Source organism: Lutra lutra, chromosome 18, assembly GCF_902655055.1.
Source record: "Lutra lutra chromosome 18, mLutLut1.2, whole genome shotgun sequence".
NCBI lineage: Eukaryota > Metazoa > Chordata > Mammalia > Carnivora > Mustelidae > Lutra > Lutra lutra.
Window position 1 is genome coordinate 1,180,836 of NC_062295.1, and position 26,197 is coordinate 1,207,032.

The following is a 26,197-nucleotide window of genomic DNA, read 5'->3' on the forward strand; positions in this document are numbered from 1 at the left end:
ATGGCTTCCCTTGTCTTGCTGGACAGACCAAATTCTCAGTGACCAGAGCCCTCCCTGAAGCTGTCTCAGCCCTGACTCCAAGCCCTTCCCCAGCCCACTCTGTCCTCCTGGAATCCTTCTCCCCACAAAGCTTCCCGAGTGTGGATGTGGCTTGCTGTCTCTGCCCTATTCCTGCGGCTTTAAGGTCTGTGGACTTGTAGGGGAATGCTGCTATGAATGGTGGGCCATCCTGGGTCCCCCAGACGTTATAAGTACCCACAAGAAGGGGAGGGCCCGGAAATAATACCCCGTGTGGTCTTTTTATGCTGGGGACCCTGCCGTCCCTGAAGAAAGAGATTACCAGTGTTCCCTAAAGCAGCATGTCATCCCAAGATCTCCAGAGAAAGTCCCAGGGGCCCAGGAGAGAAGAGCCTGAGACGGTCCCTTAAGGTGCATGTGCCCTGGGGAAGTGCAAGGGGAAGCCGAAGTCAGTGATTCAGGGAGCACCCGTGGGGCCACCCAGGGGGATTTCGGTCCTAGAATGCCTCCTCTGACCTTGACTCGTGGGGAGGCAGCCACCTCGTCCTTGGCCTCACGCCCCTGATGGCTGGGACCACAGCTCTGCAGAGATGGGAGTGCCCTAGAAGACCCAGGAAGTCATTATTTAGATAGAGCACTTCCCTCAAGGAGAAGCTTCAGGGCTGAAAGCGGCCCCTCGAGGCCTGGCCAGTCTGACTGGTGAGGGTGAAGTGGGGGAGGGGTTCCTGGGTGGCTCAGTCAGTTAAGCCCGAGATCTGACCATTGGTTTCAGCTCAGGTCATTATCTCAGGGTCTGGAGATCGAGTGCCCCCCACCCCCAATGCATGGGGTGCTCTGCGGTGAGTCAGCTCAAGAGTCTCTCTCTCCCTCGGCCCTTCCCCAAGCTCTCGTGCACGCACACATGCGTGCTCTCTCCCAAACAAATGCATAATAAATCTTTAAAAAAGCAAAATTGGGGGAGTTCTCAGGGCATCTGCCTGGCTCAGCTGGTGCAGTGTGGGACTCTTGATCCCGAGGTCGTGAGTTGAAGCCCCACGTTGGGTGTGGAGATTAGTTAAAAATAAAATCTTTTAAAAATAAAAAAATAAAGCAAGGAGAGTTCTAAGAACCTAGCCTGTTTCTGAACTCGGTGATTCCTCGCCTCTCCCACCCGTGGTGCCCCCCTCTGCCCGAGCACCCTCTCCTGTCTTCATGGCCTCCTTCCTGATTGTGTGAGCTTGTGTTTGGTTCTCCCATGAGAATCCACGATACCGTAGGGGTTCGTTTCCATCACACTGAAACGTAAGGCCCTTCTGTCGGTGCCTGATCTTTTAGGGGCCTTGCTTCAGAATTGTAAAAATAAACATTGGCAGACAGATGACATCTAGCTCACACTGGCAGGGGTGGGGTGGGAACGGAGAGGGAGGCAGCCCCTGTGCAAACCGGTCTTTCTTTGAAAGTTCAGACATGAGTTCCCCACGAGACCCAGAAATTCAAGCCCCAGGCCCCCGCTCAAGGGAAACAGGAACCCGTGTCTGCACAAGGACTCATGTGAGAATGCTCGCAGAGCTTTATTCACAAAAGCCAGAGTGGAAGCCGGTGAACGGAGAGCAGTGTGGGGTCCCTGGGGGCAGGGGGTCGCCCAGCAGGCAAAGGACCCGGCCCCGGTGTGCCACCGCGCCCAGAACGGGCCGATCGCCCAGAGAGCCGGTCAGGGGGCACCAGAGCTGGGGAGACAGGAGCGACCGCTAACAGGCATGACTGGGGGGGGCATGGAAACACCCTGAAGCTAGGTTGCAGTGATGGGGGCACAGCTCTGTGAATTCGCTGACAATCTCTGCACTGGACACACATCCCGGTGGCCGTCTGGCTCCTGCTCCCATAGTACCCCAACGAGGGTGCCTTGAAAGTGCGGCCGGCGATTGCTCGGTTTGTTTCTGAATCGCTTGCTCCCTTCACGGACTCCCACGGCGGCAGCTTGATGGAGGCCCCGGAGTGACCGGTCAAGTCGCTGGGGCTTCGGGGCAGGAAATGGATTCCTGGTCCTTTTCATGAGGGACACGGCAGCAAGGACCACCCAGGGGACGCTTTCTAAGCCACCTCGAAGGAGGGCCATGGCAGTTCAAATGCACCCACCCAGGTACCACGAAAATGGGGCTCTCCATCGGCAAACCCAGCGCAGATGCAAGGCCCCATGGAGTCCTGCCCCCACAGGCGGGAATGACGTCACAGACCGTGGGTCCTCCCATGGCCTCACTGCACCTGTCAGCCTGCTCCCTCCCTCCCACATTGCCCTGTTGGTCCAGTGGGGCCCTGGACAGGGCACTTGAGCTGGGGTGGCTGGGGAGGGGTAGCTGAGGGCGGCGGCGGCTGCTCCTGTGGGGACCCAGAGTGCAGGGCCTCAGGGACAGAGCTCCAGGCAGCTGCAGTTCACCTGCTGCACAAACCCGCCTCTCCACTGGGCGTCCTCCAGCGTCAGGATGGCGCCCCCCGGGACCTCCCTACCGGTGGCCAGTTTTGTGACCTCCCCGGGGACCAGCGCCCGGTCCCATATGGCCAGGCCAGCCAGGCTCCCCACAAAAGCCTCAGAGCTGTCAAAGCCACCGCCCACACTGTCTTGCTCCTGGCCCAGCACCAGGGACCCTCCTGCAGGGATCTCATAGCCCGCCCTGAAGTGGGAGCCGGTGGCCGCGAGCCTGCGGTCCACGTGCAGCCAGTACCTGCCCAGGATGGACGTCCAGATGACACACACATGGTGCCAGCGGCCATCCAGCAGCGGCTGCAGGGGCAGCTCCCTGAAGGCCGGGTCTCCAATCACGAAGTGGATGGCGCCCGGAGCCAGGGAGTTCCCGCCACCGTGCAGCACGAGCTTGTTGTCGTTCTCCTCCGTGGCGTAGGACAGCAGGGTGCCCAGGCGGCCCGAGGCTGTGCGCACCCAGCTGCAGACGGACAGGGCTCGCAGACCCCACGGGAAGCCGGGGCTGAGGAAGGCGACGTTCTGGGTGGAGGCGTTGGGGAAGACCAGCACGGGGCCCACGTCACAGGCTGGAAACAGAGAGGGGAGTCAGCCCCAGCAGCACGCGGAGGCAGGGGCTGCAGACCCGGCGGGGCTGCCTCAGCACGAGCTGGGAGGCTGGCCGAGCGGGGTCCCCGTGGGCCTCACGGCACGATGGGCCCCTCCTGCAGGTGGGGAGACTGGGAGCCAGCGTGGTCTACGCCCCGGCGGGAGTGGGCCTGCAGGCATGCCCCCAGCCGCGGGAGCCCCACAGACTCAGGGGCTCCAAACAACATGCACTGAGTATCTTCCGTTTCTGGAGGTCAAGGCCAGAGCTGGTCCCTCCGACTAAAGTCATGATGGAGGCAGCTGGCTCCAGGTGGAGGCCCCAGGGAGAATCCTTTCCTGCCCGTCAGCTTCCGGAGACGCCCCCGCTCCGTGGCTCACGGCCCCTCCTGCGTCATCAAAGTACCTTCCTCTCACCTCCGTCCGTCCCTGCGGTCCCAGCTCCCTCTCTGACTTTCCCGCCTCCCCCGAGAGGACCCTGGTGTTAATCCCAGATCCCCTCCTGTCTCACAATCTGTAATCACAGCTGCAAAGTCCCCTGACCCCACGAGGGGCTGCATCCACAGGGCCCAGGGGTCAGGATGTGAACGTCTTTGGGGCCAACCCCCTTCAGGTCAGCCTGACAGAGGGGTCTACGGGGTGGGGTGAGGTCTGGGGTTCCAAATGGCAGGCTGGGGACCTACAGGTCTCACCTGCCAGCCCACTGGACCCAAGGATGGAGGGCTCCCAGCCCCTCTCTTCCCCTCAGGGATATCTGTTGTAATCTAGGGCAGGGGGCATCCAGGTGGCTCAGTCGGTTAAGTGTCTGGCTCTTGATTTTGGCTCAGGTCATGTGATCTCAGGGTTGTGGGACCGAGCCCTGGGTTGGGCTTTGAGCTCAGCATGGTGTTGGGTTGAAATTCTTGCTCTGCCCCTTCTGCCCCCTTTCTCTCTTTAAAATAATAGTCACCATCATAATAATAACATAGAGCAGGTGCCGCTGGGGGTGACTGCCCCCTCCAGCAGACACCTAGGGATATCTGCAGGTAGTTTGGTTGTCAGAACTTTGGCGATCCCCATATCTTTCCCAGGGGCCCTGGTGGTCCCTCTGAGGTCAGCCGGTCAGCTCCGTCTCATTGGTGAGGCCGCCAGACCGACCCAGAGGGAGGGGAACCCTGCTTCCGATTCCTGGGGCCCCAGGGCTGGTCAGCCAGACAGAGAAGCAATCCAGTCAAAAACAAGGCAAAGATGGACAGGCCTCCAGTGCGTAGAGGCCGGGGGCCGCTGCTCAACCCCACAGCACCTGGGGCAACGCCGCCGCCCCGCAGGCCCCAGATGTCAGTAGTGCCCAAGAAACCCTATCCTGGGAGATCCGAGACAGCAGAGGGCCAGCTCCGCAGAGGGGCCCCACTTGGCACAAACCACATCCCTGCATGGTGGAGGACGTCTTGCTAACCCACCAGCTCTTGTGAGAGCAGTCATAGGAGGGAGTGGGGGACCCCCTGGGCAGCACCTGACGTCTGTGCACGTCTGCTCCAGGGCGCTGGGAAGAGCCTGCAGACAGGCCATCACCTCCCCCATGGCCCTCGTTTCTGTGGGGGGTGCGCGGGGCTGTGAAGTGTCCTCTCCCCGCAGCTCAGGGGAGAAGGCTGCTCAGAGGGGACCAGAGGCCTGAGGAGGCACGAGGGAGGAGAGGGGAGGCCGACGGGGTAAGGGCAGGCTGTGGTACTCACTCTCTCCTGGTCTCTCGGGGGACCACGCCTGCTGGCTGCCCGGGCCAGGGGGTGCCCATGTCCCTTGAGGATGGCCTGCGGAGTCCTGAGGCGGGTCCCCGGTCTCAGGCGAAGGTCTGAGCACCTGCCTCCCCCTGTGCACTGCTGGGGAGCTGGGGCTGGGCAGCCCAGGTGGGGTGAGGGGCTGGGCCGGCGTCAGCGCCGGGGTCGCAGTGCTGGGACCTGCCCCCTGCATCCGGGCCTCGAGAGCACCCAGCCTGGCATCCTGGCCCTGCACTTGGGCCATGAGGTGAGCCAGCGTGTCCTGCAGGGCCCTCACGGCCGGGGCCAGGCTGGAGAAGGCGCCCCTCCGCGCCTCCTGGTCCTCCCTGTCCTGGGTGCGCTGCCGGTCCCTTTCGCTCAGGGCGGCCCCCAGGGCCAGCAGCCTGGACTCCACCTTCCGGCTTCTGCGCTGTGTCTTCTGCATCCAGGTCTTGAGGTGGCTCAGGTCACCCTGCACGGCAGCGTGTGACTGGTTCACAGCCAGGGCCACGGCCTGGGTCTCGCGGGCCAGGCTCTGGAACTGGGCATCGACGTTGTAGGACAGGTTGTAGTTCCTGGCGAGGTCTTGCAGGTGGGTTAAGGTCACCTCTTGGAACCTCCGGAACTACAGAGAGAGACACAGCAGTCGCAGGGGCCTCGGGCCAGCGAGGAAGCAAGACAAGCCTTCCCGCTCACGCTTCCGGGTGCCTGTCACCCCCCGACAGTGCCCCATGCTGACCGGCTCCCCAGGCAGCGGCACCAGGGCTGGGCCGATGATCAGACCAAGCCCCATGGCGGCCTTGCTCAGAGACGCGCGTGACTATCCCAAGGTCTCTGGACTGCACCTTGTGGGGTGAGGGCTTCAGGCTCCCATCTCCCCTGCACCCCCCACACCCTGCATGCCTCACCCCTGTGACACTCGGGGTCCTGCCTGAGTGGACGTAGGGCAGGGCGAGCTTCATGAGTGGTTTCTGGGGATCAAAGCGGGCAGTGCCGGCAAAGCTCCCACCCCGATGCCCAGCACACCCCAGCACCCCTCCAGCGCCCCCTCTTGGGGCATCCCACTCCGCCGCCGAGCCCGACTCCCACCCTGTCCCCCACATCGGTTGGCTTGACTTCCCGGCAGAGCCCAGCAGCCTACTCTACGGGTAGCCCACTGCAGGGGACAGTAGAGTCACGGATGGAAAGAAGCCTGCGTTTCACGTCTGCGTCTCCAGAGCAGGACGCTCGCCGTCTGTCGCTGCGTCTGCTGTACAGCTGCACTCACAGCCGTCCACGTGGTGGGGACACTCACCTGCTCTTCCAGCCTACGGAGCCGCTCGAGAAATGGCTTCCTTGGCCCTGCAGGGCTGGCTCCCTGCGGCAAAGCCCTGTGCAGATGCACCGGTACAAGAATAAGGAGGAGAGACAGGGCCTTCCTCCGCGGGCAGCCCATCCTGACGCCGTGGAGAGGAGCCCCAGACTGAAAGGCCGTTGGCCGTGCGCTGCTGCCCCCACCCCCCAAGCCTGCCAGTGCAGCGGCTTTCCTTCTCCCACCCTGGCTGGGAGTCAGCTTCCTCCTGCCACCTTAATGAAAAGCATTTGCCCTCCAGTCAGTGAGCTCTGGAGAGCTAGAGGTTCCCAAGGACACAAGCTTAAAACAGATGCAAACAGTTTCTCTGGAAGACAATTCTGGGTGCGAGCCCTGGCCTGGCCGGCTCAGAGCCATGCGGAGGTGATTGCTTTAGCAGGGGACACATGCACTCAGCTCCCAAAAACCAGAAGCTGAAGCAGGCTGGGGCCGGGCAGGGGCCGGGGAGCCTCTGGAGTCAAGTCTGCTGTGGGGCCCGGCGTGTGGGCCGTGCACAGAGGGGCCTGTGAAGCCTACCTCTCTCCCTCGGATAAGGCAAAGGAAATGGGGTTGGGGGCCACCTTAAATTATTCTGCGGTAGAGGTTGCATGGTGGGCTGAACGGTGGCCCCCGAAATGGTAGGTCCTCGTCCTAACCCTGTGAATCCCCGTGCACCTGTAAAGGTGAGTTTATTTGGGAAGAAGTCCCCTGCAGACGTCATGAAAGGTTTCGAGAGGAGACCATGCTGAATTAGGGGGTCCTTACAAGAGACAGAAGAGACACAGGGGAGAAGGCCGTGGGAAGACAGAGGCAGAGACTGGGGCACTGCGGGTGCAGGGAGAGCTGGACGAGGCCGGAGCGGTCTTCCCTGGAGCCTTGGGAAGGCGCAGCTTGGGACCCGCTGACCTGGGACCTCCATTGGTTACGGGTCATTGGTCGTGGCCTGGGGACACTGACTCCTTCCCTCCCTTCCCTTGGGGGGCTCTTTGCGCAGCTCCCCCGGCTCTGCCCTTGACCTGTCACTCTCCCAGGCCACACTGGATCCGTGCCTCCAGTGCTGCTCCCCTTGCCCTCTCCTCAGCCCTGGGCTCCTTCACCTTTGTCCTTCTGCTGCCATCGAAGTGGTGCCTGGGGAAGAGGAACCTTGCACGGCTGTCTAATTGACCGTCGTTTTATTCTGCTCCCTGGGATGAGGTCCCCACCTGCCCCACTTCCTTAGGCCACTGGCTGTGCTCGAGTCTCACGGCTGGGCTGGTAACCCGTGACCCCCACAGGGGAGCTGAAAACAGGGAATTTTTTCTTCTGCGCCGCTGGTGCTGCATGTCCTAGGGCCCTGCCCCTTCCTCCCCAGGGCTCTGAAAAAGCTTGCATCCACGTGGGTGGGCCTAGGACCTGGACCTACGTTTTGGGAACCACCGTTCAATTTATTACAGAGAGCTCTGAGAGGACAAGGGCATCCAGGGACACTGGGAAGCTGGGGCATGGCACAGGCTTGAGTGAGGGGACTTGTGTGAATCTGGATAGAGAGCTCCTGGGTCCCCGGGGCCTCCTTGAGCTCCTGCAGCTGGTGAACGCTCTGTTCACCAGTCCCGCCGCTGCAGGATGTGGTCAGCTGGCTCTCCGCCCCCCCCCCCCCCGCCGGTTCCCCACGCCACGTGGGCGGCTGAACCCCTGCCTTGTGACTGGCCTTGAGGTCCGCCAGGGATGTAATGCACACTGGATTCAGAACTTAGTACAAAAAAGGAATGCAAACCACTTCACTAGTCATCATACTTTATACGGGACTATGTGTTCAAAAGGTAACATTCTGGACTGATTGGGTTACATAAAATATATTGCTGGGGCGCCTGGCTGGCTCAGTCAGTACAGCGCATGACTCTTACTCTCCGGGTCATGCGTTCAAGCCCCCATTGAACATGGAGGCTAGTTTCAATAAATAAACTGACTTAAAAAGGAAGAGATGAGAAAAATGCTGCATTTTGAATTGTGGGGTGCTGAGGGTTCCACCCGCTTCCAGAAAGCAGCAGCCACAGCCAGACACCTGCCCCCAGGTAGGAGGAGGGGCTTCTTTAGCCCTGGGAAGAAGCAAGAGCCTCCCTTCCCCCCATCTGTCAAAGCAAGTTCCCCTCATCCACATACACAGCTTCTGGCCCTTAACCGTCTCGGGCTTAATATGAAGGCTAAACGAGACATCTCTAGACACGGGGCCTCTGACAGAAATCTGCCCAAACAGAAAAACGCAGAGAGCCAAGGGAAAGCTCTGAAAGATCTTAATTATCACCCCCAGGAAGACAAGAAAAGCTTTGTGTCCGCAAGGCAGAAACGTGGATATTACGAGAAAAGGAATAATAAAAAATGAAGTTGGTCCAGAAGGATGAAAACGAGGATTTTCCAAATAAGTAAGTAAGAAAATCAGGACAGCTAAAAGGCAAGGCTTAAAGAATTGCCCAGAAAGTAGGGCAAGAAGGCAAAGAGATGAAAAGAAAAAAAAGAGAGAGAGAGAGAAAGAAAACATGCCCTTCAAGGTCAATCCAATGAAAAGCGAGTACGGAGAGTGAGACTGAAGAAAATGGGGGGGGGGGCGCCTGGGAGGCTCAGTCATTAAGTGTCTGCCTTTGGCTTGGGTCATGATCCCAGGTCCTGGGATTGAGCTCCACATCAGGTTACCTGCTGAGCCGGACACCTGCTTCTCCCTCTCACCCTCCCCCTGCTTGCATTGCCCATCTCACTGTGTCTCTCTGTGTCAAGTAAATAAATAAGATCTTTTTAAAAAAAGATCTCTTTTTAAAAAAAGATCTTATTTATTTACTTGACACAGAGAGAGAGATCACAAGTAGGCAGAGAGGCAGGCAGAGGGAGAGGGGGAAGCAGGCTCCCTGCTGAGCAGAGAGCCCGATGCGGGGCTGGATCCCAGGACCCAGAGATCATGACCTGAGCGGAAGGCAGAGGCTTAACCCACTGAGCCACCCAGGTGCCCCAATAAGTAAAATCTTAAAAAAAAAAAAAAAAGAAAAGAAAATGGGAAGATAGTCTGGGAAGGTGTCATAGTCAAGAGCATCCGTCAGTCTCAAGACTGTGTGTCAGAGAGGCCAGGTGTGTCATCAAGTGTCAGGAGAGGATTCTAGAAGTGTCTGCGGAGGAAAAACCTGGTCAATGGGAAAGACTAAGACTCTCCTTAGAGAACTGAATGCTGGCTGGCTGCCAAAAACAGAGGGGCGGCGTGTCTGGTTAAACATCTGCCTTCGCTCAGGTTATGATCTCAGGGTCCTGGGATTGAGTCCCATGTCAGGCTCCCTGCTCTTAGCGGGGAGTCTGCTTCTCCCTCTGCCTGCTGCTCCCCCTGTTTGTGCTCTCTCTGTCAAATAAAATCTTTGTTGGGGCACTTGGGCGGCTCAGTGGGTTAAGCCTCTGCCTTCCGCTCAGGTCATGATCCTGGGGTCCTGCTTCCTCCTCTCTGCCTGCCTCTCCGCCTACTTGTGATCTCTGTCAAATAAATAATAGAATCTTTAAAAAAACAAAATAAATAAAATCTTTGAAATAAAATAAACACAATAATAATAATAATAAACCCAGAGGAACAAACCTTCGCACACTCGAGTGAAAATTATTTTCACTTAAAATTGTCCATCAGGCTCAAACGTGAACCTGCTTGGAGCAAAGAGCAAACGCACTTTTCAGACACGTGAAGGCCGGAGAGGTTTGTGTCCGGCTGCAGGAGGCGCCTAGTAACCTGGCAGGCCTGCTGGAAACACGGGGGTCAAGGTCGAGAGAAGCCGCTATAGCAAGTGGAGAGCGAGGCTCCAACCCAAGGGGGGCGGGGCGGAGGCCCTCAGTCCCAAGAAGGCGTCCTCCGGGACTCCGCGCAGCCTGGCCCAGCCCACATCCACGCCGTCAGCCCCGCTCCGCCGGGCACCCCGGCCAGCGCTCGGCCCCGTCTCGCCCACCCCCGGGCTGCACCTGCCGCGCACCTGCGCTCCCTCCGCCCGCAGCTGCCCGCTCCCGCGCGTCTCCTGCGGGCGCCCAGGGCGGGAATTCCAAAACCAGACTCCCGAGCCAGCCGCCTTCGCTTTCGAAAGATCCGATCTGAGCGCGCGCGAGACGCGCGCCCGCGCGAGCCGGGGACCGGCAGAGGGGCACGAGGAGACAATCGAGAGTCTCCAGCCCGCTCCCGGCCGGCCAGCGGGGAGCCGCAGCCGGGGCCCAATACCACGACCCCGGCCCGAACCGAGAGTTCCGCGCTCCACCGGCTGCGCCACGCAGGCGCCCCTGCCCAGTTTTTCCCATCAGTCTTTGCCATCGTACACGTCCCGCCTGCACTCCGTTTGTGCCCCTGATTCAGGAGCGGGGACTCTCGGCCCCACGGTCCGCCCCCGAGGAGGGCTTGGGGTGCGCAGTGGACATTTAATCGGTGCGCGCCGAGCGAAGGCCTGCCTCCCCGACGTCGCCTAGGGCAGTCGAGGCTGAACGGGCGCCTCCCCGAGGCCTTCGCAGGTCGCACCCGACGCTGCCCATCGCACGTGCGCCGGGATGAAGAGCAGCCCTTGGAAAGCGGCCACCGAGGAACCGGATTTCGGCCCACGGACACGGCCACCTGCGCTGGCGACCCCAGCGTGGAACGCTCTTTTCCCTGCCGGCCCCGCCCATCTGGGGGTCCTGCCCACCAGGGCCACGCCCCCGCTAGGCGCAGGCGCAGATGCGGCCGCTCGTCCCCGCGCCTCTTCCGGGCCGCCGGCGTCGCGGCAGATTCGTCGCGACCTGCCCGCGGGGACCGGCCCCACAGACTCGGCAAACTCCGCGGCACTTCTGCTAGCGCGCGGGGAGCTCGTGCTCCGCGGCCTCACGCTCTAGGCCGGGAACCGCACACGGAGCTGGGCCTCCGCGGCCGTGGCGAATCGGCGGAGGGGTGGCCGCGGCGGGGCGGGCCGTGAGCGCGCCGGGGAGGCTCCGGGACAGGACCGAGCGGGTGCGCGCCTCCCGAAACCCCCACCCCGTCGGTCCCCAGGCCCATGCGCGCCCCGAGGCCCCTTCCACCCCCACCCCCAGGCCCCAGCCCGCCCCGGAGACCGCCCTCCCGTCCCCCAGGCCCCCAGCCGGCCCCAGGAGGCCCTTTCCCGCCACGCCACGATGTGGACTCCGGGCGCACGCTGGGCAAGGGAGCGTTGGGTGGGTTGGTCGCCGGCACAGACCGCGTAGACCCGGCTGGGTGGGGAGGCGGCTCGTGGGGGCCCTTCTCATGCAGCCTTATCTAGTGTCTGGGTGCACCGGTGATAGATGCCCACCTAATGGTACTCAACCCCGCAGGGGCCCGCGACCCCAAATACTAGCAGAGAGGATTCTGGTTTCTGGGGGAGAAGTGATAGGAGGCCTGTGGTCCAGGGTCCGCCAGCCTCAGCACAGCCCGCCTTTGAGTTTGGACTAGCCTCTGCTCTGGGTGCTGTGCTGCCCAGATGGGGTGTTGACCAGCATCCCTGGCCTCTATCACCCACTCCCTAGGTACCAGCAGCACCCCCACTTGTGCCCCAGGGGCACAGTGCCCTACTGTGGAGGGTACCCAGCTGTGAACAGACTTGGAAGATGCTGTAGGGGGAGGGTATTGCTGGGCAACAGCAGGGGTGAGGAGAGATGGGGAGGGGGCCAGAGAGTGCGGTTTCTGAGAGCATGTGAAATACACTTCTTGTCTGAGACCGGCCCTGCGTGGGTGCCAAGGGCTCCACGGACTTCTCACGGGCTTGTCCTGTGGCCTCCAGGATGGAACCGGCGCGGTCTACCGTCCTGCTCGCTGTCCGGGAAGCCCTTCACAACCTTTCCACTTCTGAGGATGGCGGCCACATCCTTTCCACCCTGGGGGCCCTGAAGCGGTATCTCCAGGGAGCGGAGAACCCAGCTCTTCCCGGGGAGCAGGAGGAGTTCGCCAGGATGCACTTCTCCGCCGTCCTCAGATGTCTCGTGGGGAGGCTGAGCCCAGGCTGGCTGGGGCTTCTGCCCGATGGCCAGTTGGAGGAGCTGTGGGCCAGCTTCTTCCTGGAGGGCCCTGCTGACCAAGCCTTCCTGGTGCTGATGGAGTCCATTGAGAGTGCTGCAGGGTGAGTGGGGTCTGATGATAGGGTCACTTGTAATATCCGAAGCAGGAGTGTGGCCTGAAGGACTGCAAACCAGCAGGTTGTCCAGCTTCTCTGACAATGTGGTGTCCTGAAAGGTGAGAGACTAGAATGCGTGCCCAGCAGAGTGTCTGAAAATTTAGGGCGGTTTATGTTAATCTCATTTGCAGTCCTTGCTCTGGGTCCTGCCACACTAGTGACGGGAGGGAGCATTCCCATCCCGATGGCTTAGGCAGTGGATTGGCTCCAGGCTGGGGTGACGTCGGTAGGCAGTGGGCGTCCTCGCGGGGCCCTTTGCTTCCCTCCATGGCACTCAGCTCCCCAGTGATGGCCCTCCGGACCCCGCAACGCACCTGTGGGGACACCTAGCTCACGGCGGTTCCCAGACTCAGTGTCAGAGCATGAGATTGTCCTGCCACATGGCCGCTGTGCTCTGACGCAAGTGGGTTGCGGGCTGCTGCTGTAAACCGCAGGGTCAGCGTGGAGCGGGAGAGGAGAGTGGCAGCCTCCAGCGACTGCACGGTGGGGAATCGATGCTGGGCCCCGTGACTGGCTGCTTGGCAGTGGGATTGTGGGATTTAGATCCTCGTGCCAGTTGAGCTTCGGGATTACTTGTTTAAGGATGGCTGTTGCTCCTCCTTGGGGCCCGGGACGCCAGGGATGGGGGCTCACGCCTCTGCCCATCACTCCTGCTCTCGTTGCAGCCCGAGTTTCCGTTTGATGAAGGTGGTGCAGCTGCTGGCCAGGTTCCTGAGCACGGGCAGGATGGCCGCTGTGATGGAGGGCCAGTGTCGGCCGCCGGCAGAGCCGGCCTTCCCCCTGCTCCAGGAGACGCTCCTCACCAAGGTGGTGGGCTTGCCCGACCAGCTGGGCAACCGTCTGCAGCGGGAGAACCTGGAGGCCTTCCTCCCCCAGAATTACTTCCCTCTGCTCGGCGAGGAGATCATGCGGGCGCTGCAGGCAGTGGTGGACTCCCTCCGAGGTGCGGGCCCCCCCCAGTGTCCCTCCAGCCATCTTCTCTGGTCACCATCCCATCCCTCCCTCCTGCCCCCTGCCCCTGGCTTCTCATAGCCCCTGGGGACTTGGGATTCTCTGGGCAATGCCAGTGGCAGGTCAGTTGTCTCCTCTTGGGGTGTGGTCACCCACACACTGAGCTGCACCCACTTCTTGGCTTATTGACCCTGAAGACGGTGCTAACCTTGATTCCTTTAGCTCCTGGTTGCACGCACTGGGGGAGCCGTCCAGATGGGGCTGCTCACCGCTGGGGCCTTCACTGAGCGCCTTAAAGACCACATGGCTCGGTCTCCGCTGCTCTAGTAGGGCCTGGAGTCGGCACCACTCACTGTTCTCCTGTCACGGGGCGCACACAGGGTCCCACCAAGACTGTGGCGTGGGTGCCCTTCCCGCGCACGCTCATGTCGTCCCTGTAGAGGGTGCAGAGCCAGGGTAAGGCGGGACACGCCGGCATCCTCCCAGCCCACGGGCTCTGTCGGGCTCAGCCAGGCTGTGGGCGCTCCTGCACTGTGCTGGGAGGAGCCGCCAGCGCGTTCTGACTGCGTCTGCTTCTGTGCGGGGCTGCGTCTGCCTCGTCCTCGCAGGATCTCAGACGCTGCTCTCGCGGCGGCCGGTGCTCCCATCTGTCGTGCACATCTTGACTGTCTCCCGCTGGGCCCCGCCATCCGGGTGCTTCTGGTGGGTTGGTGGGCCTGTCCTCCCCTTGTCCCCATGACCCGTTTCCTCCCCTCGGTGCCCCCTCCGTCCCGTGCCCCCACACTGGTCTGTACCGCGTGGGGTCATCGCAGGTGATGGAGCCAGCGGGGGCGTGGAAGGCTTTGGGGAACTACGCCGGGTGCTTCTAGCTAGAGACGGTGCTCCTCAGAGTTCAGGCGGAGCTCGATGGAGAGGAGTGGCGCGTCTACGAGGCAGAGACGCCTGTCCAGAAGCGGGGTCTGCTCCTGCCCGGTCGGGGGTTGTCTTGTGGTCTCACCACTGCCCTGCTTTAAAATCCCGCTTTCCTTCTTGTCGCAGGCGGCTGGGACTGCTCCGTCTCCTTCCTGTCTCGGGTGCTCGGGAAAGCCTGCGTCCACGGGAGACAGAGTGAGTGTTTCCTGGCCCGGGAGGAGCCCCCGCCCTTTCTGGACATCTCCCCATCCCTCCTGCGGCCATCCCCAGCAGGGGCGGGCAGCACACTTCCCTTGTGGAGGGCGGTCCCCTCGCCTGGGGAACCTGGGCCTGCTACCCACCCTGCCCCCAGAAAGGGCCGGGCTGGCAGGCCAGTGGACCATGAGTGCCACACGGCCCCGAGCTCAGGGCCTCTATGTGTGTTCCCTCAGAGGAGATCCTGGGCGTGCTGGTGCCACGGCTGACGGCGCTCAGCGAGGGCAGTTGCCTCTGGCAGAGGGTCTGCTGGCGCCTGGTGGAGAGTGTGCCTGACCGGGCCATGGAGGCTCTGCTCACGGGACTGGTGGAGGTCGCTGCAGGGTAAGGAGCCAGGAGTACTGGAGGCGGGGCCTCCAGGGATGGCAAGTGTCCCGTTCTCTCCCGCTTATTCTGAGCTCACGCGGAGAGCTGCTGCCTCCTTCGTTACCCTGACGAGATGTGGCCAGAGCAAGGAAGGACATCCTCTAGTGTCGACGTGCTGGGCTATTCCCGGGAGGAAGGGGCACTGGGTGCGACTCAGAGCTGGGGCACAGGCCCTGGGCCCCCAGTGGTTAGCACGGAGCTGGGGAGGGCTGGAGTGCACGCTTTTCCCTGTCTCCCCCCAACTGTGCCTCACAGGCCCGAAGTCCTCTCGCGGCTGTTGGGGAACCTGGTGGTGAAGAGTAGGAAGGCCCGGTTTGTGATGACCCGAAAGATTCTGTTCCTCCAGCACCGGCACTCGGTGAGGCTGTGGTGAGGGTGTGGGCTGAGCGCCGCCCCGGGGCCCTGAAGTGACCGCGGCAGGTGGAGCTGAGCTCAGTCACCCGGAAAACACTGCTGAGCCTCAGCCTAGCCCCGCTTCTGCTCGGGGACCCCTGGCCGGACGGGCCTCAGCCTGTCACGTGGGTAGCTGACGTCTGCCCGGCAGACAGTGACGGCCGGCCCGTGTCCCAGACGCCCACGCTGCAGAGCCTCCTGGGGTACTTGGCCATGGACAGCCAGCGGCGCCCGCTCCTTGTGCAGGTATGCGTGGTACCCTCACCCCCGGCGCTCTGGTCCGGGCCAGAGGTGCCAGCAAGAGGCCCTCCTGGCCTGGCGGTGGGGCTGTCTGACGGCGCCGTGCCGCCCGCCAGGTGCTGAGGGAGCTCCTGGAGACGTGGGGCAGCAGCAGTGCCATGCGCCATGCGCCCCTCCCGCAGCAGCGCTACGTCAGTGCGGCCCTGCTCATCTGCCTGGTGCACCTGGGGGAGGCCGAGCTCCGGGACAGCCGAGACGGTGAGCAGGTGGCCAGGCACCCCGTCACATCCCCGGGCCTGGCCCCGCGCGCCCTCGGTGCTCAGCGTGTGGCCATTGGTGCTTGCAGAGCTGCTGGCGAGCCTCATGGCGGGAGTGAAGAACCGTCTGGACAGCAGCCTGCCTGCCGTGCGCCGTCTGGGCATGATCGTGGCCGAGGTGGCCAGTGCCCGGATCCACCCTGAGGGGCCTCACCTGAGGTTCCAGGTGAACAAGGGCCGCGCCCTCGGTGTTTCCCCGACCCGAGGTCACCTCGCCTTCCCCGGTCTGGGTCCACGGATCTGCCTGTTGGTGTGGAGTTGAGGGCCCCGACCCCGAGGGGAGGGGGATAGCCCCCGAGCGGCTGCCTTAATACTTGCCCCCAGGAGGATTCCCTGGGGCGTCTGGAAGCATCCTCTCTGGACAGGCTCAGGCATGGTGGACAGGCGTTCCCTCCCCTCCACCTCTGCAGCCCCTGGGATGTCCTCGGGGATGCCAGCCACCCTGGAGGGCGGGCTGCCCGCTGCCCTGCGGAGACTTGCACGGTTGCGGGCAGTGATGGAGGCTCCCGGGGCCATGGGCCGCCCTCCGGCACCCTCCCCTGCTGGCCCCAGCCTGTGTGCATTGCAGTATGAAGAGGACGAGCTGAGTCGAGAGCTGCTGGCCCTGGTGGCGCCCCTACCTGCGGCTGACAGCCCCGCGGAGGTGGAGGCGAGGTGAGGGTCTCCGTGCCCCATGGTCCCCGAGCTCCAGGCATGGTTGGCTGGGCAGAGCCCGTGCCCGCACACGTGCTACTTCCTTACTTTGTCACGCTGGACCCCACTTGCTGAGACACCAGGAAAGAAACGCAGGGTGGCAGCAGGGAGAGCACTTCCCGGGCAAGGTGGCTTCCGGGGCCAGAAACTTGGGTGGGGCCTCCCTGAAGGGTTCCTTCTTTGTTCTCCGAAGCCCCAGTGTGGCTCCAGCGGCTGCAGAGACCCCTGACGGAGGGAGCGCAGATGGTGGTGTCCCCCAGGCCCGGCCGGAGGGCTCGGGCTCTGACCTGGACAGGTAGGGGCTGGTCTCAGGTGGAAACGGCAGAGGTGGGGGGCAGCTCTGTGCTGGCATCAGAGCCCCACACACGCACGCGTGGGAGCAGCGGCCCATGCTGTCTGGAGGTCGTGGATCAGCCTCGCAGCACTGCTCTCCTGGGGCGCCCTAGTAGGAAAATCTGTTATTCCTGAGGCTTCGGGGACTCGGGGTGAGTGCTGGTGGCTCAGGAGCACGGCCTGCCTGTTGCCTGCTCCTGGGTGACGGACTGGCCCTGTGGTCTCTGCTGCTTCCCAGTGATGATGAGCTTGTCCCGTATGACATGTCGGGGGACCAAGAGCTGAAGAGTGGGAAGGCACCTGCCTACATCCGGGACTGCATGGAAGGTGGGCCTTTTCCCCATTGGGAGCCCTGCTGGCACCTGCCCTGGGGTGGCTCGACTGTGGGAAGTGCCCTGCCCAGGTCCCAGGACTTTTCTGCTTCCGCCCAGCGCCCAGACTCTGGCTGTAGGCTCTGCCTCATATGAGGTCAGGGCTGAGGACCAGCGCTGGCCCATCTGTTCTATGTAGCCCTGACCTCATCTGAGGACTGGGAGCGCTGGGAGGCAGCCCTGCGAGCTCTCGAGGGGCTGATTCTCAGGAGTCCGGCTGCTGCCCGTGAGGTGAGCGAGCCAGGGGATGTTGAGGGCAGGGTAGGTGTCTGCCCAGGAGGCCCACGCATGGCTGGGATGGGGAGGTGGAGGGCTGCGGGGGCCCAGAGAAGGTTAGGGGCTGAGACACGCCAACCCCTGTGCCCGCAGGTGAGCATGGAGCTGGCCAAGGTGCTGCTGCACCTGGAGGAGAAGACGAGTGTGGTGGGCTTTGAGGGGCTGCGCCAGCGAGCCCTGGTGGCCGTCGTGGTCACAGATCCGGCTCCGGTAAGTCAGAGGGGTAGGGTGAGGTGGGGCGGTGCTGTGGTCCTGCCGCCCAGGCAGCATCTGCACGGGGGCCCTAGCCCTGGGTGGCGGCCCCCAGCGGCCTCTTGTGTGCCCGACTTAGGTCGCAGAGTACCTGACCTCGCAGTTCTATGCCGTCAACTTCAGCCTCCGGCAGCGCATGGACATCCTGGACGTGAGTGCCCGCGCCCTCTGTCCGCTCGTCAGGCAGGGCGGGTAGTTGCCCAGAGCTACCTGACCAGGACCTTCCCAGCTCCCTTGCGGCTGGACTGCAGGGGCTGGGGCCGGCGCCCGTCGGGGGTTTTCTCGGGAGCGCGTGGGATTAGGTGGCGGCCGCGCCCTTTACCTTAGACAAAAGCTTTACTGAGAGACAATTCTGTGTGGCACTTCTCGTCTTCAGGTGAGCACATGGGGTCTGTGCATACCACGGACCGCTGCTCGGCCTCGCACGGGAAGCAGTTCTAATGGCCACCATGGCGCAGAGGCACCTCCCGGCCACGGTGGTCGGCGGGGAAGCCGGTCCTGGGTGGAGGGGCTGTGGGATCTCACCTCCGTGAGGGCCAGGAGTCCGAATCAGACAGGAATTCTGGAGGTGGTGGTGGTGGCCAGGCGACGTGAGCTCACTGGCCCCGAACTGCACAGTCCCCACGGTCGCGGCTCTGAACAGGGTCACCATCTCTATGCTGGCCGCTCGGTGGCATTTGGTGGCTTCACAGTGGCGTGTGACTTTTGGCATCCTGCGTCCCCCTCAGAGGAATGGCCGTTAGCATGCCCTGCCCAGCCTGGGGCCTGCCAGCACCAGGCTGTCGTCTGTGGCCTTGACTGCTGGGGTGTCCTGCTTGTGTTCCGGGGCCCATCCGGGTGCAGTCTGGGTCACAGCCTCATTCTTTTTCCCAGGTGTCTGGGTGCCAGATGGGACAAGGTTCTGGAATAGAAGGGCTCTGGGTGCAGAGCAAGGCCACTGGGCTGTTGTCAGGAGCATGTCCAGCTTTCCCTCCTGTCCCCCACACGTGCAGTGATGCCGGGATACTCAGAATGACGTTTTGTGTGGACCCCCAAGCGTCCTCCAGCACAGCTTGTGGGGCCAACGGTGCAGAGGGCTCGAGGGCACTCAGTTTACCTCGAGGGTCTTCCCTCTCCTCTAGGTCCTGACTCGGGCTGCCCAGGAGCTGTCTCGGCCTGGGCGCCTCCCCACGGCTCCCCAGTGCGGCTCCCCGAGTCCCGGCTCCCAGCCCAGCAGCACCCCGGCTCCCGCCTGGCGGGCGGTCGTGGAGGAACGGATCAGAAGCAAGACCCGGAGGTTCTCTAAGGTTAGCTGGGACCCAGGCCAGGTCCTTGTGGGTGGGACCCAAGTAGGTGCCAAGTGGTCCGTGGCCTCTAGGCGCTGCCTGCACAGAGGTGCGGGGGCGGCAGCTGATTTAGGACCGGGACAGGGCCAGTACTAGTGTTCTGTGGCGGGAGCCTGTGGTACAAACTGAGTGAGGGACACGTGCTGTAGGGCATCCAAGTGACACGGTTTTAGAACAGGACCGTGACGTGCTTACAAAGACAGCCCGAGGAATCCTGCACCAGCAAGAAGGGACCTGGCGTGTGCCGAGCCATCGGGTCCCTTGGGTGGGGGCTGTCGCGGGGCAGGAGACGCTCATACCCCACGGCGCACAGGACAGCTGCAGCGGGCGCCCTGCACGGGGGACGGACGGCGGCATCTTGAGCGCCGTCTGTTTGCAGGGCTCTGCCCGGCGGGGTCCGGACGCTCGCCCCAATGAATTCAACTTGGTGGCTGGCTACTTCTTCTTCCCACTCCTTCGGCACTTTGACAGGTGAGCGGGAGGTCTGCAGACCCTCGGGGACGGGAGGCTTCCCAGCGTGGGGTCTGCGGTCCTCCAGCAGGGAGGCAGCCTGGGCTGGGGCAGTGTGCAGCTCCGTGAGGTGTCCTGTGTGGAGGTCTCCCGGGTGCTGGGTTCTGGTGGGCGGGGCTGGAGCCAGCTCTGGTGCCTCGACACCCCTCCTGCTCTGCACCTGCCCAGCGCCTTCCCCTCGTGACTCTGGGTGCCGCCTGGGGACAGGCAATGAGGAGGAGCTTCTGGGGCCCCGCGTGTCCCTTGGTGGCCCAGGGGTTTGGGGAGCCTGCTCGGTCACCGGATTCTGTGTTTTAGGCCTCTGGTGACCTTTGACCTTTTGGGAGAGGACCAACTGGTTCTTGGGAGATTGGTCCACACCTTAGGGGCCCTGATGTACCTGGCAGTGAACACCACGGTGAGTGGGAGGTGGCAGCTGGTGCCTGTCCCCACATAGGGCCTCACCTTGGATCAAAGCATAGGGTCGAAGGTGGGGACTGCTTCTGGCTGCCAGGGCCCCTGCCCACTGGCCTGTGCGGTTTCAGGCGGCTGTGGCCATGGGCAAGGCCCTCTTGGAGTTCGTGTGGACCCTTCGCTTCCATGGTGACGCGTGAGTGGCCATGGGGCTGAGGGCAGTGGTCCCATGTGGACACAGAGACAGGCTTCCACGACCTGCTGTGATGTGGACAGATGGGGGAGGGGGGTTCCTAGCTTGGCCTGACCTTTCTAAGCAGGAAGGGGCGGGAGGGGGTCGAGCATGCTTTGGTTGCCTGTGGGTCTGCTGTACCCCTAGGAGGGAGGAGTGGGGTCTCCCGGGCCTGGGGTTCCATCAGGACTCAGCCTTCTGGCCTCCCTTGGCAGCTACGTGCGCCAGGGCCTCCTGTCTGCGGTCTCCTCCGTCCTGCTCAGCGTTCCGGCCGAGCGGCTGCTGGCTGACCTGCCTGATGAGCTGCTGGAAGCCCGGCCCTGGCTGGCAGGTGAGCACCAGGCCCCCAGGGACGGCTCTGGGCCTCGTGCTATAGGTTCAGAGGCATCCTGTGTCCCAGAACGGGTCCCGTGGAGATAGAGGTGTCTGTTCCATCCCGCTGCCTCCCTGCCACCATCGCCCCAGGAGAGCGGGGCCTACCCCCACGCGGGGATGGGGCAGAGGCCTTTGCTGGGGTCTGAGGTGCTGCTGTCTCGTGGGGAGGGTTGAGGGGGAACGGCCAGGCCCCACGGGGGCTTGTGCAGGAAGACCTCCCAGAGAGGAAACCGCAGGGGGCTGGTGTGCGCAGCCGGGTGACGCTGCTGCCGCGCGTGCTCTCTTGGCAGACGTGGCGGAGCAGGACCCTGACGAGGACTGCAGGCTGTTGGCGGTGAGAGCGCTGCTGCTTCTGGAGAAGCTCAGACACACACTCGTCCCGCCGGCTCCTCCGTAGTCCGCCCACGGTGGCTGGCCTGGCCTGCCCCCGTGCTCCGCCAGCCATCTGCACAGGCCCTCGTGTGCTGCCCCCATCCCATGGACAGGGGCACCTGCGCATGGACCAGGGGTTCCGAGGAGGGAGGGAGCTGCTGGGGCCCCTGCGGGCTGATTGTCAACCTGTCCCCAAGCCCCTTCCTCGCCTGAACACAGAAGACTTTAAAAAAAATACGAAAAGGAAGAATAAAAAGGAGCTGCGGGTGTTCAAGCCCAGGCCACACGGCTCTCACTGCTCGGGCAGGGTGTAGTGCTCCTGGGCCCAAGGTCGTCCTTTCTGCACTGACACGCCCCAAGGCCGTCCCCTCACCGCGGGAGCTGGTGACAGAGCTGTGTGGGGCTGCCTCCTGGAAGGAACCCACCCCACACTGGCCATCGTGTCACTGGGGCAAGGCCACCCCCATGTCCATTCCAATGGACACCAGGCCCCATGGTCAGGGACGGCGTGTCCTGTTGGAAACGTTCAGTCGTGCTCTCGGGCGACTCCCCTGCCTGCTGGGACAAGGCACAGTGAACATACGGACGGACACAGTCCGAGTTCTAGCATTTTAGGCTTTACAGTCTGTACTTGGGAGACTGTCATGGGAAAAAATGAGCCAAATCCCTTCCTGGTAAAGGGACCACAAGGGCCAGGAATGCCGGAGGATATACGCTGGCCCCTTCTAAGCAGGATGGCCAGTGCCCTGGAGCGTCAAACACCAGTTTTCATCTCAACAAGGTCAGGCTCCTGCTACCAACCCCGGAAGGTTCCAGAGGAGCTCGCAGAAGCGGCTGTCAGGGCTCACTCTCCACCTCCTCCAGCACCTCTTCGTCTACTTCCTTGCGGTCGTCCACGCTGCTGCGGCAGACGCGCTCGGGCACGGTGCGCACCAGGGGGAGGCCCAGGCCCTGGTGCACGGCGTCCACAGTCCGCTGGCTCACGTAGTAGGATATGCTGGCAGGCGGTACCCGCTTCCGCATCTCCTCCAGGTACCTGTAGGCCTGGGTTGGGACAGCGGTCACCGGTTTAGTCCGCGGCACAGACCGAAGCGCCCACCCCTCAAGTCTGCGGCCCCGAGTTTCTGGTCACCTGCCCCCGCCTTCACGGGAGGGGCCTGGGGACAACTGTCTGAGCACGCAGCTGCTCCAAGGGCTGGCGGTGTCCGAAGCCCGGGCTCTGACCGCTGTCGGCTGTGGGCAGCACTCCCAGCTGAGCAGGAAGGTCCCGGGAGCGGCTGGGGCTCGGGGACTTGGGTGTTTGGGGGCCGTGCTCCCTGGAGGAGACCTGAGGTAAGGAGCTATTCCTGCTGGATTCTGCTTCTCAGGCAGGTACCAGACATACGCCATCTGTCTGGTTCCCTCTGACCAGCAGCAAATCTGCCCCAGCGCGCTGGGCCTCTCGTTTGTACGATTCTCAGTTGTAAGCTGGTAAACCGTGGAACCATCAGTGGTTTTCCTGTGGAACTTCCTCTGGTTCTGCCAGTGGGACTATGTGGGAGAGCCTGGGGTGGAGGGCTCTGAGCCTCCACAGAGCACCACACTTACACCTGCCCGCGTCTGCTCACACCTGTCCACGCCTGCTCACACCTGTCCATGCCTGTCCACTCCTCTCCATACCTGCCAATGCCTGCCTATGCCTGCTCACACCTCCCTACGCCTGTCCAAGCCTGCCCATACCTGCCCACACCTGCTATGCAGGCTCACACCTGCCCACGCCTGTCCACACATGCCTACACTCGCTGTGCAGGCTCACACATGCCTACACCTGCCCACGCCTGTCCATACCTGCTATGCAGGCTCACACCTGCCCACGCCTGTCCACACATGCCTACACTCGCTGTGCAGGCTCACACATGCCTACACCTGCCCACGCCTGTCCATACCTGCTATGCAGGCTCACCCCTGCCTATACTCACCCATGTGTCCACACATGCCTGTGCCCGCACCCGTCCATGCCTGCTGTGCCTGCCCGCACCGAAGCACGAGGTGGCTTCTAACACTTACCACCAAGGTACGCTTTATATCCGTTCAGATGCGATCAAAACTTCCAGAAGCTTAAAACTTTTTTTTAAATAAGAAAGGATCAGATCTTAGTGTTTCTTTTTTAAAGATTTTATTTATTTACTTTGAGAGAGTGCATGAGCACGAGCAGGGGAAGCCGAAGGCAGAGGGAGAAGCAGGCTCGACGTGGGGCTCCATCCCAGGTCCCTGGGATCGTGACCTGAGCTGAGGCAGATGCCCAACAACTGGGCCACCCAGGCGTCCCAGATCTTAGTATTTCTTTAAAGATGATAAAATTTCCAGAGCAATTTTAATTTGGGTGGATAGAACTAAGACATAAAAATTAGACATAAAGGGGCACCTGGGTGGCTCAGTCGGTTAAGTGGCTGCTTTCGGTTCAGGTCCTGAGACTGAGCCCCACCATGGGCCCGCTGCTCAGCGGGGAGCCTGCTTCTCCCTCTCGCCCTGCCGTTCCCCCTGCTTGTGTTCTCTTGCTCTGTCAAAGAAGTAAACAAAATCTTAAAAAAGAGAGAGAGAGAGAGAAAGATGAAAATAGAAAAGTAAGCAGCGCTTGCTGGAGGAACGTACGCCGGAGTGCAAGTCCTAGGCGTTCTCAAGCGAGGTGGGGAGACCCCCACACAGGAGGTGACCGCCTGCTGTGAGCCAGGCGCTGTGCTGGGCGCCGGGACCCAGGTACAAAGCAGGGTTTGGAGCTCTGGGGACTAGATGGAATTCAGGGGCGGGGTCCAGAAGCAAGGGACCGGTGGAGACCACGGAGCAGGGTGGTGCCCCTTCTGCGTGTAGAGCTGGTTTCTCAATGGGCGAGGCAGCCGGTTCCACAAGGAAGGCACAGCCACGAGACCCAGATGGACGGCAACGAAGAGAAGTGCTCCAGGCCGCACAGGCCGAAGCGGACTCCCGCTGTGCAGGGTCAGGGGCGTCAGGCCTGGGCTCTGGCGCGGCGGCTCTGGTGATATGAGTGCAAGGGGACAGTGGGAGACGCGGAGCAGGGATAGGGGCTTTCTTTCCCCACCAGAGGACGCCTGGCCTGCCTACCCCCTCGCCACTCACAGGTCTGTTTCTTCTAAGTTAAAGTTGCTAAATCCCATGGGCTCCAAACAAAGGTTGGGATATTGAAGAATCTGGTGAAATCACGAAGAGTGATTTTTCTGTTGGTGTTGAACGAGCAAACAGTCTGAGTCCAATTTTATCTTTCTTCTCTAAAATAGAAGGAAACCCGCTGAGAGATTTGGAGATGCTCCCTCTGACAGCCGAGGGTCAGTGAGTGGACATGGGAGGGGACCAAGAGGGGGCGAGCAGCAGGCCAGGGAGCGAAGAGTCCCTCGCGGTGCTGACCTGTGGGCTAGGGCACCATGCATGGGCCGCAGTCCCAGGCACCCTGGAGGCCAAGGCCCAGTGTCGCTGGCCTGGCTCACTAGCCGTATTTCTGAAACTGACTCATCGTTAGGTGCTTTGCAAGGGCTCCGGAGAAGGTGAGAGGCTCCCTGAGGCCAGCTTAGTCTCTCCGGGAGCCGTGTACTCTGCAACTGGGAGGGTGCCCACAGGATGCCCTTGAAACGAAGGAAACGGCAGCCGGTGTTGGGGGGAGACTTTTTACGTTGGTAACAAGAGGATGGTGAACACGGAGAGAGGCTTCTGGTGGGGGCAGAGGGACGGTCACGGACCAGCCCTCCCCCAAGCAGGGACACGCCGGGTGCTGGGAAGCAGGGAGCGGGGAGGGGGTGCGGGGAGTTTCTGCTCCCCGTAGGTCTTGTCTGAAGGGAGGCCCAGTCAGGGGCCACTGGGGGAAGCTGACCGGCACATAGAAAACCCACCCTTACTGGCTTAAAGAACCGGAATCAGACCTGGGGTCGATCAGAACAGCCGGAAATGAGGAGACATCGGTAAAGAGAGTCCCAGAGGGGGGCCCACGCCTGGGAACGGACGCTGCTCTCCGGTGCACTCTGCGCGCCGCATGTGGTGGGGACCGGGGCCGACTGCGAGCCTAGCCCAAGCTGAAATACGGAGCTGCCCGCCACGGGGGAGAGCTAAGCCTCTGCGATGCGTGAGAAGGTGGCGGAAGGGAGGAGGAACGGGCGAGCGCACTCCGAGGAACGTAGCAGAGCCGCCCCGGCCGCTTTAGCCACGGTGCCTGGGACAGAAAAGAAGCGCCGGCTGTGAGACGCCAGCGGAAGACGTGAGCTGACCTGACACAGGCCGGACGGCGGAGACTAACCCGACGAATCTAAGGGTGGCAGGGGGCAAACTGTGACGGCAGGTGGCGCGTCGGGGCCGGAGCGGCATCGGAGCAGCCGCCGCACGAGACGGGTGAACCCGGAGCCATAGCAAAAGCAACTGCCGGAACGAAAATCAGGTAAAATTCGGGATGAAAAGGGGGAAGAGTCAGTTGAGCTAGGAGACAGTCGACCCCAGTCACTGGCCCTCCGGTGGGAGGGGACACAGGGATGGCAGGGAACGTCCCGCAGGCGGGAGAAAAGGTTGGCGGGTCGTCCGCTGGTCCAGGAAAGGCACGTCGGATGGAGAGGCCGCGACCAACGTAAGACGACAAAGCGGAACAAGGCGAGGGCAGGACGTGGGCACTCCCAGGAGGACGTGAGCTACGAGAAGGCGCTCCGTGCCGCCAGCCATGGACAGAAGGCGCCCATAAACCACGAGACACAGCCCTGCAGCGCCGGAGCGGCGGCACCGAGAGCTCGCACACGCGCGCGGACAGGGAAGCACGCCGCGCGGGCCGCACCGGTGCCCGGGACCCCGTCTGTGGTTGTCCGTGCAACTCGCGGGGGCTGTGGTTGCTCAGGCCTGGGGATGTTCCGGTGCAGGCCCAGGTGGCCTGAGACTGTCTGAGGACCCCGCCTCTCCCCTGCATACTGGTGTGGGGCTAGATCTGCTTCATGGACTCCAGCTAAAAAACCCACCCCCCAAAATGAGAGCAGGGGCAGAAATGAAGAGTCCGTCCCGCTGGCCTCCATGACGTTAAAGAGACCTGGAAATGTGTAAAACAGGCCTATTGTGCCCACTCAATTTCTCTGTTTTGGAAAATATAAAAACAAAGTTTTTTAAATGGAAATGTTATTTACGTCAACATGTGGTGGGTTTACTTTATTTTTCAGTGGCTTAGTTTTATTCTGTGACACAAAAGACAGCGTCACGTCGCCCCACACGGATGACTTCCCAGTGCAAGGGGGTCCTGAGACCAAAATGTTTGGGAACCGCTCTACTGAAAGGAATCACCACAATCCTTGCACAAGAAAGCTCCAGGCCCGGCTCGGCTCGGTCACGCACTCGACCAAACACTGAAGGAGGAAGCTC

General features: G+C 62.2%; 3 protein-coding genes across 10 annotated transcripts in view; 1 reads left to right on the forward strand and 2 right to left on the reverse strand.

Annotated features, from left to right (window-relative positions):
• Positions 1-1,555: 1,555 nt before the first annotated feature.
• Positions 1,556-8,772, reverse strand: PTX4 (pentraxin 4). Of its 2 annotated transcripts, XM_047713168.1 has the most exons (4): positions 6,086-8,772; positions 4,771-5,416; positions 2,718-3,042; positions 1,556-2,014 (listed from the first exon to the last, which is right to left on the reverse strand). In XM_047713168.1, the coding sequence occupies exons 1-4, from the start codon at positions 6,224-6,226 to the stop codon at positions 1,573-1,575; spliced, it is 1,554 nt and encodes a 517-aa protein (XP_047569124.1). In that variant the 5' UTR covers positions 6,227-8,772; the 3' UTR covers positions 1,556-1,572. The 2 variants fall into 2 exon arrangements, with proteins under 2 accessions (XP_047569124.1, XP_047569125.1); XM_047713169.1 differs by having other exon boundaries at positions 1,876-3,042.
• Positions 8,773-10,429: 1,657 nt separating this feature from the next.
• Positions 10,430-21,062, forward strand: TELO2 (telomere maintenance 2). Of its 6 annotated transcripts, none has more exons than XM_047713165.1 (22): positions 10,430-11,084; positions 11,615-11,711; positions 11,869-12,204; positions 12,924-13,201; positions 14,248-14,316; positions 14,553-14,700; positions 14,998-15,100; positions 15,313-15,381; positions 15,492-15,633; positions 15,722-15,858; positions 16,261-16,346; positions 16,579-16,680; positions 16,957-17,045; positions 17,229-17,320; positions 17,459-17,575; positions 17,697-17,768; positions 18,739-18,903; positions 19,322-19,413; positions 19,750-19,849; positions 19,977-20,041; positions 20,293-20,408; positions 20,743-21,062. In XM_047713165.1, the coding sequence occupies exons 3-22, from the start codon at positions 11,870-11,872 to the stop codon at positions 20,847-20,849; spliced, it is 2,484 nt and encodes an 827-aa protein (XP_047569121.1). In that variant the 5' UTR covers positions 10,430-11,084; positions 11,615-11,711; position 11,869; the 3' UTR covers positions 20,850-21,062. The 6 variants fall into 6 exon arrangements, with proteins under 6 accessions (XP_047569121.1, XP_047569122.1, XP_047569118.1 ...); XM_047713162.1 differs by having other exon boundaries at positions 10,431-11,084; positions 11,615-11,733; positions 15,313-15,385; positions 15,496-15,633; XM_047713161.1 differs by having other exon boundaries at positions 10,431-11,084; positions 11,615-11,733.
• A 90-nt stretch (positions 21,063-21,152) lies between these two features.
• The window catches only part of IFT140 (intraflagellar transport 140), a 74,797-nt gene continuing 69,752 nt past the window's right edge, over positions 21,153-26,197 (reverse strand). For both annotated transcript variants that reach the window (XM_047713157.1, XM_047713156.1), the window contains exon 31: positions 21,153-21,868. In XM_047713157.1, coding sequence (XP_047569113.1) covers positions 21,662-21,868 — 207 coding nt within the window. In that variant the 3' untranslated portion in view covers positions 21,153-21,661. The remainder of the gene's footprint in view (positions 21,869-26,197) is intronic.